Source organism: Brienomyrus brachyistius, chromosome 21 (assembly GCF_023856365.1).
Source record: "Brienomyrus brachyistius isolate T26 chromosome 21, BBRACH_0.4, whole genome shotgun sequence".
NCBI lineage: Eukaryota > Metazoa > Chordata > Actinopteri > Osteoglossiformes > Mormyridae > Brienomyrus > Brienomyrus brachyistius.
Genome location: NC_064553.1, coordinates 16,664,659 through 16,680,761, shown reverse-complemented (window position 1 = coordinate 16,680,761; position 16,103 = coordinate 16,664,659). Strand labels below are relative to the sequence as shown.

The 16,103-nt window shown below is 45.3% G+C and overlaps 1 protein-coding gene across 1 annotated transcript in view; it reads right to left on the bottom strand.

Moving 5' to 3' along the window:
• Positions 1-16,103, bottom strand: part of LOC125716945 (neuronal growth regulator 1-like) — an 80,666-nt gene that overhangs the window by 51,007 nt on the left and 13,556 nt on the right. The window contains exon 2 of the mRNA XM_048989808.1: positions 12,054-12,292. Coding sequence (XP_048845765.1) covers positions 12,054-12,292 — 239 coding nt within the window. The remainder of the gene's footprint in view (positions 1-12,053; positions 12,293-16,103) is intronic.

Genomic DNA, 16,103 nt, shown 5'->3' with positions numbered 1-16,103 from the left:
GGAAGTGCTGCAATGTTATCTGGAGCAAAGAGTCCGGGGTGTAGGTGACAGGTACCGTGGGGGTTTGGGGTCTGTTGTTCATTTGTCGTTTCCGGGAGTGACCCAGGATTGGCCGGCATCATCCACTGGGATTGCATGGTGCCCCAAAACAAATTACAGAATGACACAAACCAGGAATTCGTACGAACTTCGAGGCTGCAAACAGTCACTAGCGGTCAGTAAACAAGCGGCACATTAAGAGTCGATGGAAACAACCTGTAATCCATGACTAGCTACCAACTCATGCCAACTGAAGTATGTCGATTTGGATAGTCGTCCGATTCACAATGGGGGGGGGGGGGGGGGGGTGTCAGCATGTTAGGAGATATTTTTAGCACTGTTGTGTGTCGAATGCATGGCATGAGGGGACATGGTTTATTGGATTGTAAGACTGAGAGGGGAGGCAATCATTCTCTTTTCTCTCATCCCTGTAAATCCCCTCAGACCCTAAGTCCGGCTCAGCCGTCACCTCAGCCCCTAGGTCAGCTGGGACCCCACCCTGTCCCTCTGCTTTTCTTCTCCCCGGTGGTTTTTTGCTTGTTCCTCCCCACCGCCTTTGTTAACCTGTCCCCACTCCTGCCTCCGTTCCCTCCTCTCATTCCAGCATCTCGCCCGGTCTAACATGAACACATTCTCCTGATTTCTAGCACACTACAGTGTTTACTGATGGGCCTGCAGAGATCTGCTGCTGCACTTTGATTGGCAAAACAAGTCAGGGGTTGAGTGATATTTCTGAATGGCTGCAGATGCTTCCAAAAAACACTTCAGCTAAAGTAAATCGCCAAGACGTACAAAAAAAAAAAAAAAAAAACTAAAACAAACAGGAACCATTGGGCGCTTTAAATAGAGCTTTGTACACAAATATACAGAGCCTGCATCTGACTTAGGGGGTTATGTTTTATTAAACTAAGGGCAGAAAGGCCCTTGGAGAGAGAGAGATGCCGAAATGAAAGGCAGTAGAGACAAGAAGAGAACAAACGAGAGGAATGGAACAGCCATGGGAACATTTAAAAGAGCAGAATCAAAGCAACCGTGTGTTTTCTACTGCAGTGGGGTCATGGTCTTTACTCTCATTCCCCTTCAAACCCTCAATGTTTTGTTTCATTGTTGTTATTGTAGGTAGACATGGAGAGCAGAAACAGTATACCGTTCCACCCTGGATCACTTGGAGCCGTGTTCCCAAAATTGAATCTGCTGAATGAAAGGTTTGAGGAGCCATTTACACTAAAGTTAACTATTCAACCTGAAAGCTCGCTGGCTGAGGATTGCTAGTGGAAGCTACACAGCACCGCAAGAGTATGGGGTCGAGTCTGACCCCAGTTCTGCAAAGGGATCCTCAGCATCCTTCTATTTCACCCCACATATAGGTCCAATAGGTAGACCACATCCCATCAGGTAGCTGGAGCTGTGAGCTCCTAATATAATATCTTTGCTTATTAGAAGGCGTACAGAACATGTGAAAATGCATTAATTTAAATTATTGTCGATTTCAGTTCTCACGCACATTTTTAAAATAATGTATTGGTTTTCTGTGCCCTTAGGAGACGGCTCGCACAATTTAAAAACTAAACAGAAGCCAGCAAATTACAATCCGATATCCTGATCTACCACTTAATCCTGAATGCTAGCCTCACACTCTTAATGCCAGACAGAGGAATTCTCGCATTTTCTTGACCAGGCACAATAATGGTCTTCTAATGCCAAATCTGTCCTTGTCACCAAGTTAAATTAGATGAAGTGAATTCATTTTCATTTCGTTCTGAAGGAACACAGCTATAAGTTTTGCGTAAAGGATTCGGGGCCCGCCAAGGTGTAATAAATCAATAAAGAACAATGCATTTTTCTATTGCTGTCTGACAAATGCACTGTCCTGTTTTCAATCCAAAGGCATCCCTGAAATAATGTTTCAAAATATTCAGGGACAGACTGACAAAAAAACAAGGGCAGGAATTACAGCACTTTAAGACCTAATTAATCTCCTGGAATCGAGACCCTTTTCCAAAGGGTTCATGAGTGGATGGTTCCAATCCCTCTGAAAAGAAATGGTCCTTGAGAAAGGTCTTGGAGACAGTTTGGACACATTTGTAGAGTTCCAGCAGTGAAGGTCGGCTAAAGGTTGTATAGATGTTTGGCTTTGATACCAGGCTCCTTCACATCCCATACCTTTTTTGGGAATGTATTTCTCCCATCTTCACCTAACCCTAAAAACAACTGGCTGAAGGGTCCAACCAGGCTTGCCAGGTCATGCTCGTTAGTTGCAGGTGCAACCTTTTTAAAGACCATTTATTTCAATTATGTTCATTTGAGGGAAACGCAGCACTGGTGGGATTTTTCAAAGTATCGCCGTGGCTGGTGAATCTGTTGCCCAAGGTCTCTGAGCCAGTCCTGCTGTTCCCAGACACCTGATCACGCCTTTGCCAGATACGGCCTGCCGTGTGACCACGTGTGCTTACAGATGGTCTGTATGTACCTCACAGACAGCCAGTTCTGGCTGCTGGATCCACCTTCCTGCATTCTGATGCTCATCTTTGTTGGCGCCCTCTACAGGTTGGGGTTCACACTGCGGGACATTGTTGGGTTTTTTTCCCCCCACAGATGTATAAACTAACACCATCACTGTACTGCAGATAGACTGGAAGATCCTCCATAAATGGACTTAGTCCTCGGGGACCTCTGTTTACAATTGGTTCCAGCTGAGCTCCTAATTAAGTGGGCTTGATTGAGATTCCTCTTCAAAGGAGCTCTGGACAGAAGGTAACCTAAGGTAGGCAGCCAAACACTCAATTTCAGAACTGGGTCGGTTCAGTACATCCTCTGGGGAAGGTGTGGGAAGCTGGTGCCAGACGGTAAGACCATGTTATACGTCTGCTGTGACCTACCCTCGTAACAGAGCGGAGGGTGTAAACGACCTTCCCAGAAGGTAGATCAGCAAAACAGAAGCTGCTTACGGAGCCTCCTTGTTGCAGGATGTTTTTTGGTCACGACTAAAGGTTTGCATACTGCTGGTTTCCAGGACACCATTGTGCTTTCGGAGAACTTCCAGAAGTCTCCGTTATGGATGAAACTCAGGAGCTGACCTTGTTTACAGGGAGAATGCTCATCCTGAAATAGTCCGCCAGCATTCCAGGATGTCACGCCGTGCCTGGACTACATCCGCTCGCTGACGGAGCACCACACCCAACTCTCCTTCCACAAGCAGAAGCCATGCGAGGCCCCAGGTGGGGGATTTTCTCAGCCTCGCCTCTGAGTCATCTGGCTCGTATGTGCATGAGGGCCCCTCCTCCGCTCCGACGTGGGACGGTGTCACTGCCGGTACCGGAAACCTTGTATCCAAGGCAAAGTGCTATATCGGCCTGACAGACTGGTGGTATTGGGGGAGGAACTTCCTGTCAGCTGATTGGCACACATAAGCCAGCAGGCCAGGGGTCTGTTTTTTTAACGTTTAATACGGTTGTGAAGGACATGAGGAACTGATTAGGCCAGATCACAAACCCAGGGCTAAGGTTCAACTTGGCCTCTAGCTAAGGGCGTTCTCACACTAGGCACAGTTGCCGTGTACCGTGCCCAAGTACAACTGTCCCCCCCTTCCCCTCCCCCGCTGATCTGTGCTCACATTGTGCTTAATGTTCTGGACCTGAGCATGCTTTCGTCATCACGGTGTGACTTATTGTGCAGAAGAACACACAGAAAGAAAAGCTGTGTCGCACAGCACAATGGTGTCTGTGATTAATGTCCTTATTTTGTGGTTTATTTAGAGCTGTTTTGAGTGCGATGACACACGGCCCTCTCACGGACTTATCGAGTATGCAACGCAGCGATTTTCATTTAATCATGCTGCAATATAAAGGACGATTTTCTTTTAAGGATAGTCCCGTATTTTACCGAATATCTTTTTTTGTGCGTCGCATCCAGTTGTTCCTTGAAACTCTCATCAGCCCAGATATCCAGCAGGTACTGCCTCTATGCAGTCGACCGAAGTGACCCCTTTGCTGCCATGTTTCAGTTCCGCGCTCTGGCGCGATTTGCGATTACGCTACACGCATACCGTGCCCGAGTCCAACTGAACCGTGTTTGGCTCCGCCTCTTCAAGCGATATGGAGCGATCGCACCAGTCAAACGAACTGAACTTTGGGGGTCAAACTTGTGGGGGCACGGTACGGATCCTCTAGTATGAGAACACTCTGACTCTCTCCCTACCTTCTACCAGGGCTACTGAACACGCTCATTTGGATATTCTCCCTTGATAAATGAAGAATCACTCTGTGTTTATGTCTTTGTGGCAACAAAGGGCTGTTCCAGTTATTTTAAGGTATTCGTTTTCTTATTCGTATCCTTAATGCTTTATTATCTTCCTAACAGAATATAATGAACAGATTCAGATATTTATAGAAAGCAAGTAATAGGTTTTTCTTTGTAATGTTTTCATAGGTTACCCTAGTCTTGTCCTTACCTGCCTTTGTTTCTGTTTACTAGCATTACTCTTATGGCTGAATTCCGGGTTTTTTTTTTCATCTTACAGTGAAAACGTGGTAGTGAAAGCTGTGGGGAAGCTGTGGAAGGGGAGGGAGACAAATAGGGCAGGCGACATGTCTCAGCGTGACCTTTGACACAGTATGCAGCATGAGGAAGAGCACAGTATTGACGGTGAACGCAGGTAGCGATATGAGAGCACACCATCAGCCAACTGAGAGGGCGGCCTGTCGGGCTGCTGGCAGACTCATTTTTCTACAGCTCACTTCTGAAATCATGATTGGATGGTTTGTGTTCATGATTTTCCATCATAGTCAAATTCCAGATGCTAATATCCTTTACTGTAGTGATGCGAGTGACACTGCGTCACAATTCAGGCATGTGGTGCCTTTCGACAAAGTTACGTCATTCTGAAGTGGCATGGAAACTTAAGACTTTGGCCAAGGAACCCAACAGGACAGTAATTAGATATATATTTGTACATGATTATTTGGGAGATACATTCAATATTTTTCAAAATACAGGCATTGCCAAGGTAAAGAACATCTGACTGAACAAACCGCCATTTATATAAAAAATTCGGGTTAGATAAAATGGTACGTGATAACGAACGCACGCCCTGCTTTGTCATGATTGTGAAAATATTGTGTGGTTTCAATGCATGACAGTATGACAGTACAGTACCACATGTGCTTACATTTATTACTGCATAATTATAATTATTATTATGTTATATTACAATTTTCCTTATTTAGCTACAAATTCAACTTAAGACAGACTTAGGGAACAGATACCATTCCTAATCTGGGGACTGCCTGTAGGCCTACAATGCGATTATCGTAAGATGACTCATCGCATTGGGAAAACGGAAGGTAAGAGAGGACAGCCAGCAACAGGATGGATGGACTCAATCATAATAACAATGAACGTGCCACTTCAGAGCCTGAAGATCCACAGCGAAGACAGAAAGTTCTGAAAGAGTGCCTTCTCTACAGTCACCGGGAGTCAGCATCAATTTAACAGCACCTAATAATAATAATAATGATAATAATAATTGTGCAATATTTTTTATTGCAGGTTTTCCTTCAGAGAACGTTTTCTGTTTTAATAACAAAACCGAAACCTTACTGATTGTTGGTACATCTGTTGTAGCCCCCGACAGACGCCATAATGGCCTTAAGAAATCGGCCGTATATAATAGCCGCACCTTCCGGAATTTGCTATTTCACAGACCAAATGACCCACATAAAATATCTTAACTTGTACTAAGGGCCCGGTAAAAAAAATGATTCCTGTCAGTAAGCAACACGACTACAGAACGTTTCATTTTGTCCGAGAGAATGATCGTTTGAAATATAGTGATCTGAACCACACGATTTCCCGCCGCATGTTAGGCTGATAGATCCGCAAATTACACGTCAGTGTAAAGAAAGCATTCATCTCTACGGTTTTTTTATGGCTTGCCTTTGATATTCACCCGTTATTCATGCACCATAGACAAATAAACAAAAGAAATAGTGGTTTTATCAGTTGGATCACGTTGGGATTGTTTTTAAACATGTTTAAATGAAGGAGAGTTAAATGGCGTCCGAGATTGCCGGATAATCTAATTAAGGCACACTTATTGCGGTAGCATTGATTATGCTTCTAATTTATATCACAGATCATTAAAGAATATCTAATCCTACAGTTTGCCGATAACAGCGTGTTATAGCATACTATTGCATGTTATTTGAAATGAGAACCACAGACAGTGGTTTTGTTATTAATCCACATTTTTCTTTGTCAGGATGACCTTTTTGCCGCCCCCCCCCCCCCCCCCCAACTCTCTAATCGTAATTGCAAATGTTACCCAGGAGCACAAGCCCTAAAAGTTTAAAGAGCACCAACGATTTTATCTTAATGTTTGGAAGCAGGGATATAATTCAGAGGATATGGTTAGGGCTCCATAGCATTACTGATAATCTCTCAAATGGCAAACTCAATTGTGTTTTCCACACTAATTTAATTACGATTTATTTGCTGGCCTGTTTAATATTTATTACCAATTTGTAAAATAATTTGCTGGACTACAATTAGCATCAGGGAGTTGTACAGACTGCACCTTTATAATTTAACGTTTTAGTTTTACATGTAATTTAAAAAATGCATAGGTAAATTTTCTTTAAAGTTAAGTAAAGGCTTAGCACAGAGTAAAGTACTGTGCTACGGAGTCATTATTACTCAGGGTTTAAGTGAGAGGCGGGAGTTTTCCTCAATGTGCTTCTAAGAGCCGTCATTTTCCAAACAGTAAATCCGCGCAGGATTTAAAGTTGCGCTACTTATTACAGGAGTGAAGATCTGTCTTTAATCAGTGGAGACTTAAAACCTCCCAGGCAAGCCCCACCTTAACTTTTCCTCCCAACTATGAGAAAGCCATAAAAGTATAAACATCCCTCCTCCAGTTCCCTAGCCTGTTTACCTGATAATTAATTAGTTGCGGTTAAACCCTCATACCTGGTCATCTTGCCCTCGCAGTCTGTGCTGGAGGCTGTGTGATGGAGTAGACCGAGCCGATCACACTACCATTATCCTCTCCCAGTCCCTACATGAATAAATAAGCCTATAATCATGTCAGCACGAATTACGCGAACGCTTACAGACGCACTGTTGAAATGCAGGCCATTTGCATCAGATGCAATAACTGGCTTGTCTCGGTATAAATCCTGACAGGTTTTCCCAGACTCACTGAATCGTGGGAGCCCATTATATCTCACCTACTGCCAACCCTTATTCCAATTATGAGCCCAGAGGAGCCGAGCTCTGTGTCACAACCAAGACAAGCCCAGTTTGGGTGAGGAACGAATCTTTTATAGTTTTTACGTGAATTAAATACGGAAGGGCACTTTGTTTTGTTTACAGCTCTGTTGACGTATGAATTCGCCTCTACTTCAGCGGGCCCCTAATCTGTTGGAGTCGGACACGGGCAGTGCTCGTATGCATGCGCGGGGGCCTGGTTTATTTTAAAGGACCACTTCAAACGGCACCTTCTACACGACATGCCAAATTCGACCGCATTCGCTATCGGCAAGGCGAGGGGTAGCAAAAGCTGCCGACAAGCGTCCATTAGTCCGAGACGTCACGTGGAAAGTAGGAACCGAATTCACCTGTGAGGAAACGTCGTTTCTAAAGCCGATGGCTTCCTGTGCCTCTGTTTTTGCTGTCAATTTCTAGCCCTGAGCATTGGTTTGCTGGGGAAGAGAGATTTATAACATAGCAGAAATACGGAGGACCATTAACAGAGCGTTCAGGGATTTCGAAGGCAATTATCAGGGGTTGCTAACCTCTCTCATACTTAATGCTCCCAATTCAGTCACACCCCTCCCCCACTCACTTAAAAACTCCTCAACTCACCTTCCCTTTCGCTCCACCAGCAAGCATTTCGTTTATCTGTTATTTTACCCTCACGGCAGATAAATTATTAACTCAGATTCAGTAATGATGTGTGTGTTGGTTCCTCCTGCCATGCTTCATTTATTCCTTTTAACCTGAAGAATTAAGAAATAGAATTAATATTTATATTTGTTGTGACTAATTATTCCAGAGTGTTCTTGGACAGAACCCTACAGGAATGCATGTAGCATTACAACAAATAGACCACTTTAATTAAATGCACTTACATCGGCAAGTCTAATATCCTTTAGACGCTGTGAAAGACAAAGAGACGTGCTGAAATTAGTGCCATTTCCTCTTGGCAGGATTATTATTGCGTGTCTTTGACGTTCTGGTTAGTAAATACCTCAAGGAAAAAACCTGGATGTGGAGAAGACCCCAAAGCACTGTGAACTCGCTCCACCCACCCCCCCTCACTACAAACAGTTACCTTTAGATGTGACTGATTCAAGGATGTTGTTAAAAGGTTATTCATTAATACAAAGTCAAGGAAAAGGGTGTCACTAATATTTTCCAGTGAAACAGATCATTATTTACTTAATGGAATATATTCTCGAAACTGCAGTATTTTCAATGTAAATGTCTAAGGTGCTTTGTAGGCAAATTTCAGAGCAACTCATTCTCACTTCTTGGATACAGTTTCCCACATGTATCTTTGAACACAGACCTATGTCTCTTCCAGCATTTAAAGGGAACTGCTTAACAGCAAACTCAGTGTACACTGATAGTGTTTGAGCTTCAGAATTAATATGGGAATTACTTTAGTAGCTAGTATTGTGATTTTCCTTTAGTTCCTAGTACTGTGATACTGTGTGAAGGAAGAGGAAGTGGTCCTGAAGATCCAGGATCAACCTAAGATCTGTTATACCGTATTGGCCAAAATATAAGACGACCCCAGTTTTTTTGGGAAAAAAAACACCCCCTTATATTCAGGCCTGTACGGTAATAGCGTTTTATTGGAGCCTATCCCAGGAATCACATGTCACAGGATATCCCAGAACGGATGCTGCTCACAGGGGACACACTCACGCTTTCTGGAGAATTTAAAGACATAGATTCACCCGAGCCAATGTGTTTGGACTGCAGGAGGATACCAGAGCTCAGAGGAATCTCTATACACACACAGCTGGGAGGTCAACCCAGGGCCCTGCAGGTATCTAGTCACAGTGAATGTCCACTGTCTGATTAATAAAGGAATCTGAACAGCCTGAATTTCTGATTCATTTTAATGGGGCTTTTCTCTACTCATCCACATAATCCACGACTGAGGGGAAGAATATTGTACAAAAAACATGTCCATTGGACGAGCACTCAACTCTTTCCTGCTCATGTGAAGCCAAGTGCTTTGAGAAAAATATGTCACACAATATGGTGACCACCCCTCATTAAAAGTGTACTAGTGTTTTCAAGGTCCCATGGTAAATTCAAAGAGATTCTAGGAAGATACCATCAGGCAGGCGGGGGGAGGAGTTAAATGTCTGAGTGTTCCATTGACACGCTGCCATCTGATCAGTACGCAGTGAAGTGGGCCCCAAACTGAGGTCAAAAGAGTCAAAAAGGAGGTAAAAGGAGAAGCTTCTACATCAGTCAGAGAGACCTACAGAGGTTTACAGCCAGAATGGGCAATGGGAGAAATGGAGGAATCAGGGAACAAAACAGGGATTTCACTAATGAGGAGTGTGTGGGAGAGCTGACAGGACAGGGGTTCTGAAAGAGGCCTGTGTGAGACTGAAAACGCAGAGGTCCAACAGCTACTGCAGAGCTTGGCCCAAATGAGTAACGTCTGGCACAAGCTCATCCGTTACGAGACGGGAGTGGGGGGGGGGGTAATCAGCAGGGAATCCTGTTGAGAGAAAGGCCGAAAGGGGCAGCGCTAAACACAGGATAGTCCTTGAGGGGACCCCAGCCTGAGGACCTGTGAAGCGCACGCTCTCGGTCACGGTGGACTGCCTCTCTGGAGAGGGTCCTGTCATATCAGCCACCCGCGGGCACAAGGACCGGCATCCGCCAACGCGGCTACGTCCCGGCTCACTGTCATGTTGGCCGTCGACCCACCGACAGACCCCTGGTCGTGACACTGCACATTTTATCTCCTGAGAGGCCAAATCACTGGTATCACCTGCCAGCGCCAAAAATAGGGATGAGATCTGCTTGAAGCCATGGGCATCTCCTGCTGGGATCGAAGTGCCTTTCATCTTGGATTTTGGTCCTTCCGTTTTTTTGAGTTGATAAGTTAAATATAGCAGTTCCTTAACAAAGCAGTAAGCTGAAATGACTGTTAGCCTGTTAGCTCGTGGTTTTGGAGCGAACCCTTATATCTTTACTCGGACTTCCTCAGTCGCCCGACCCCCAGCTGAAGTTCGTCCTGATCTGATTGCAGCCTCCCTCTACATTAATCCTTAATTGCATTATGAGGACATCATGCGATTTAAAATGCCTGCATAAAATAAACAAACAAATATAGCGGCTGTCGGCGAGGACAATGGTGGATTGTAACTGAACGCCCCTCCTACTAAACCCTTTTTACAAACCGCTCATCCACCTTCGAGTGTGTCCGTTACTTCTTATTAAAACACGTGTCCTGTGTATGTGCAGTGCTCTAATTAACGATGTTACACGATCGCACTCCCTACAGGAAAACACATAGATGTATGAAGAATCTACATAAACCATGTTAAACCTACATACACACCTTGAGTGTTGCCTATTGACTCCTCGCTAATGCTAGGCCATGTCACACCCCTGAAATAGCTATGTTGGATTCTTCCCGTGGGCCCCTGCGGTGACCCCCCCCCCCCCCCCCCCGCTAATGGTACGGTACTTACCTGTCCCATCTGTCAGCCCTCCGTTGTCGGTCACGTCTGCTTCCTCTACCTGTGATATCCACCTGCTCATTCGTTCCCTGAAGCTCCACCCTTCCCTTGTCCTCCCTCTCTCTGTCTCCTTCTGTTTCCTGGGCCGCTATAGTGAAGGCGACTTGCTTCCCCTCTGCTGACGCCGTGTCGTCTTTTCTCCGGCCCGTTCCACTAACGGCCTGCTGTGACCTTTGACCCTCGCACCCTGACCTATACCTCTCTCTCCAAGCCGTGAGCCTTACGGATCGACCTTCATTCTCTGAAAATAAACTCACCTGTCCAATATCTATCCCGCCTGCCCACAGGATATAGTGTGCGTAGGAATTCTGACAAAACGCTAAACAAAAACCGTTTAATAGGGAATGCTGAAATTGCTGAAAGCGCTACTGTACTACTGACCTAATCATTTTTCCACCACAAAACATCAGTTTTGAAAGGTCTAATTATGTAGTGTAAGTACTAAGTTTGTAATCAAATACATGATTTTCATCAAAATCACTGGCTGGAAGAAGCACTCTGTTCAGAGAAGTCCAGCAGATAATTAGTCACTGTGACTCAAAGCATGTTTTAAGCGAATAATACATTTCTGGGCAGTGCCAGTATGGATCTGACCCTGTACGCCAGCTATACACCAGTGGTGGGAGTGGTGATTCACTGCTTTCTGTCATTCCGAGGAACAAACAGTTGGACACCGACCGTGACAATCTGCACCGTTTAACTGCCCCCCACTCATGCACTACCTGAAAAGGCACTTGGAGACAGAACAGGGCCCGCGGATCCCCGATGGCCCGGGTACGTGTGGACCGTTACTGTGGCAACGTAAAGCTCTGGGCGAGATCATTGTTGGCACTTTTTTTAATTCGAGAGAGATTAGAGATGCCACGGGCATAAAACACACTTTAGATAATATCTAAATCGATAAACAGCGTCTGCAATCTCGCGGAAAGTATTTCAGCGACTGTCTGTGCGCTGAAAACGTCTTTTCGCTGAGTGAACATCTAATAAAATTAATTCTAATTTTTAGCATATTCAAATTTGCCAACTGGTATGGGTGATGAATTAATGAGCCTTTCAGGGGTAGTGGAGTCTTGGCAGGGGAGTAAGAAAATCACAGCGAGAAGAAGTGTGGCCGTGTACGAGGGGCTAATGGTTTGTTAATATTGAACTTGTCAGATTTATTAACATATTGGTTGCAGAGTTTGAGTCATCACAGGCCGGTCGCGGTCAGGAAGAGCCTCAAGCCCGCCTTGGGCGTACCTTTGACGCTGAGGTGAATGTGGTTGGACTGGGGGTTCTGGTCACTCTGCACGGAGCAGGTGTACTGGCCATCGTCGCTGACGTCCACCTTCTGAATCTGCAGGCTGTACTCGTACTTGCTGCTGGTGCCCGAGACGATTGACACGCGAGGATCCACAGACCACTTGTCGTTCCCCGCGAAGATGATGCTGGAGCGGTTTAACCACGCCCCTTTGGAGAGCTCATCTGACAGGTAGCACCTGGACAAAAGAAAGGTCAGTGGTCATGTGATCCATCCCAGTGGTCATGTGATTGGTTATCAAAGCTCCATCCTTCTAATGAAATGTACTTCCTGTTGGCTCTGCGGCCTGCGCTGAAGCCAGTTCCTTATTCCGCGTGCAAGCTGCTAGCTTTCCCGCTCGCTCGATAAGGCGTGATAATTAAAAATGAAATATTACTTGTGCAATCCATTAGACTGATTCTTCTTCTAAATTTTTAATTGCACGCCTCAGCTTATGTTTTCATCCGAAGACACTTTTTTAACCCATTTACACAGCTGGAGCGATTCAGGTTAACTAGCTCACTCAAGGGTACAGAGACAAGCCTCTCCAGGGACCTGAACCAGAAAGATCCAGGTTACGAGTCCATGTCCTGCTGCTTTTACGAGGAACTTGGCGCCATGAACTAGATTTAAATTTTATGTGTAGGGGAAAAAACAAATCATATATATATCACATGTATACTGAAGGTGATTTAATCATACTGTCCTGCAAAGCCATAGATTTTATTTCAGAATTCATAGGGACCAAATCAGTCCCAAACCTCTGAACCCCCCCCACAGCCCCCCAAAAAAAACACATGATATTCCCACCATATTGGTAGAGAGAGTTCTTTGCCGTCCATACCCAAATGTATGCCCTTGCTTTGCTGTTAATATGACCCCATCCATATTCCACTCTGGGTGTAGCTAAAATACACACACACAGAGACACACACACACATACACACGCACACACACACACACACACACCACTATGGTTAAAAGAGGATCACTGTGAGTGACGTTTCTGGTGAATCTGAAGATCATTCCGTGTCCTTGGTACGGATGTAACGGATTCATACTCCGAGAGGCAAACCGAGCCTCTGGCCGCCAGGAGCGGACAGACCTTCCCCAGGGAGTCACATCGCCGTTAGCATTCTGTCACTAATTCCGAGCCACGGGATAAGAACCTCTGAGGAGCTGTGACTCATTTTTCAGATGGTGTTAGAAGAACGGACCCCAACTGTGCTTTATGCTTCTGGTCTGCATTGTAAAATACTCTACAACAATGTTAACATACAAAAAAAAAATCACAGACCATAAGGTGATGTTTAATTGAAATGTGTTGAGAAAATATGGAGGAAAAGTGAGATAGGAATGATAAATAATAAACAGATAATTGGACATACATTTTTCTTGGTACAACAATAAAGCTCAGCTCGCTCTCAACAGAGAATTCATGACGTTGTTTTGAAAGACCCCAAGGACAGGGACCCTCAGACCCTTACAGGGGGAACAGCAGCCAAAGCACCATAAAAGGCTGTTCTGCTTCTGCTGTCCTGCTTTCTGCACCCCCCGCCCCCCCCCCCCCCCCAGTTCAGAGCTGCTGACTGTCAATAAGAGAACGCGGTGGATCCGCCCATGGCAGGATGAAGGACCGGAGACCTGACGTCAGCCGCTCGGCTCCCTTGTTCTCTAAACGCTTGACGGTGTGATTTCCTTAGTCAGACTCGGGCCAATTAGCAGGGTCCACAAGGCCCGGATCAGCGGGCGGGACCCATCGGGGTATCGTATAGCCTGCCTGTTTCTGACAAGCTCCTAGAGGGGATCTGCTGACATACCTAGCAGCACGTCTGGCCTCTCTGCAAGACTGGCATCAGGAGCCTGCAAATATCAGGCTGTTTAAGAGCTGGTCCTCAGTCATGTGCTTCAGTTTGGAATTAGCTGAAGCCTTTTGCAGGAGAGCGACATGGTTTGGATTTTAGATCTCGCCTCTTTTTCGCTTCACGCTGCTGGTGTCCTCATTGAAGCCTCCAATGTAAGTCAAAAGACAGGCCACCGTCAATAGTGTCACACACCTCAGACTCTGAGAGACTCACAGGACGGTTGGCGAAGGCTATTTTTCTAAAATCTTTCCTAAATTTAAGTTGTTTAGTAGACGCTTTTATAGAAAGCACTGTACAATTTACAGATAGCCAGTTGGGGTGAAGGGCCTTGCTCAGAGGCCCAAAAGTAAAACCTCTCTACTGACCCTGGGATTTGAGCTGTCAACCTTCTGAACATAGACACCGCATTGTAACCCAGTGAGCTGCACACCCGCCCCATTTCCACATCAGCCCCAAGGAGAATCCCTGCTGGAATTTCAGGATTTTCCTTGAGGTACGCAGGAATCACTAACGATGACGCATCATGTCATAATGTTCATTCAGGGGTGAAGGAGAGACTTGGAATCTTCCTGACTGTGACTTTTTCAAATTCTAAACATTTTTTTAACTTTTTACAGCACAGACCGGTTTTATTTTCTTTGTTATTTTGCCTCAGGTTGTGTGAATGAATCTTCCATCTGAAAACAGCAGATCTCTTTCTGGCACTATCAGCAATTTCAGTCACACATTATCAGTAAACTGCTCCCCTCTCGTGTGCAGAAAAAAACACATTTATTTTGCGATTTTGAAACCCACGGACACAAAAGTTTGCGTGCTTTACAAATCAGTAATGAGATCTCAGTACCAGTAACGTCCTCTTCACATCCGCACCGGCATTCCTCATCCAGGCAGCCTTCTAGCTCTTGAAGAGTCCTACTCTGTAACCGAGCCCTTTTACAACCTGGTATGTACATTTAGAGGCGGACCCCATGAACTCCAGTCTCCGGCCTCAGTCTTGGGGTTAATCCCCTGGTCAATCCTGTGAAATCGTCCGAGATAATAGTAGATTTCGGGGCAATCCACACACCGGGAAAATCGACAACAGCAAAAACATTGTATTATTTATGAAAGTAAAAAGAAATTGCGTCTGTACTCCTGGTACTGTGACCCCGATCAGGAGAAATAGTTTGGAAGATGGATGGATGGATAGTAGGTGCTAGATGTTAGGTGGAAGTAACAAGCTAGTCAACACAATGACCCTAAAGCAAGTCAGTAGCGGAGGAGTGTCTCACAGACGGTGGTTATGTACAGTCAGGGAAATGGCCTGGCCAGAAACATGCGATCATATGAACTGGCTTCTGTATCATGTGGGTGTCCCTCTGCTGCCTGGATAGACTCCCAGCCCCCCCTTTTTCCCTGACCAGGATAGGTGGCTAGAAGACGCCTGGATGGATGGAAACCTTAGCTTGCTGCCTTGTGAGGTTTCTATTCACTCTGAGGAAACCTGAGTGGAACCACCACACTGGCGGTTTAGTTAAGGTTTCACCACACATTATACATGACATTTATTTAGCAGCCTTTTATCCAGTGATGTGCATTTTGTCAGAAAGCAGAGTCAGCCAGACCCTGGAACATCTAGGGGTTAAGGGCCTTGCTCAAAAGCTCAATGATGACATCGCTTTGTCGAGCAGGGGATTTGAACCGATGATGTGCTGATCACTAGCGTGGGCTCTAAACCCTCTGAGCCACATGCCACCCCCCACACACACTGTGGCTTTCTCTGGTCAGGATTACTGGGCCCAATTCGCTAACTTAGCAAGTCAGCTGAGAATGAAGGACAGCTGGGACACGTAGACATGCACTGTCCGGGTCACCTGCTGGCCTTCCCAAGGTGAATGGCGCTTTCACACAGCATCATCATCATCCATCCATCCATCTTCTAAGCCCTTATCCCAGTCAGGGTCAGCTTTTCCCAGCAGCACAGGGCACAAAGCAGGAGGACACCCTCAAAGCATTTGATTATTATTGTTATTATTAGTCAATTCACTGTATTTGATATAGCGCCTTTCATAACAGAGTCAATCCCAAGGTGCTTTACATGGGTGTGTGATACATTACATTAATAGAGAATATTACAGTTATTATTATTATTATTATTGTTATTAT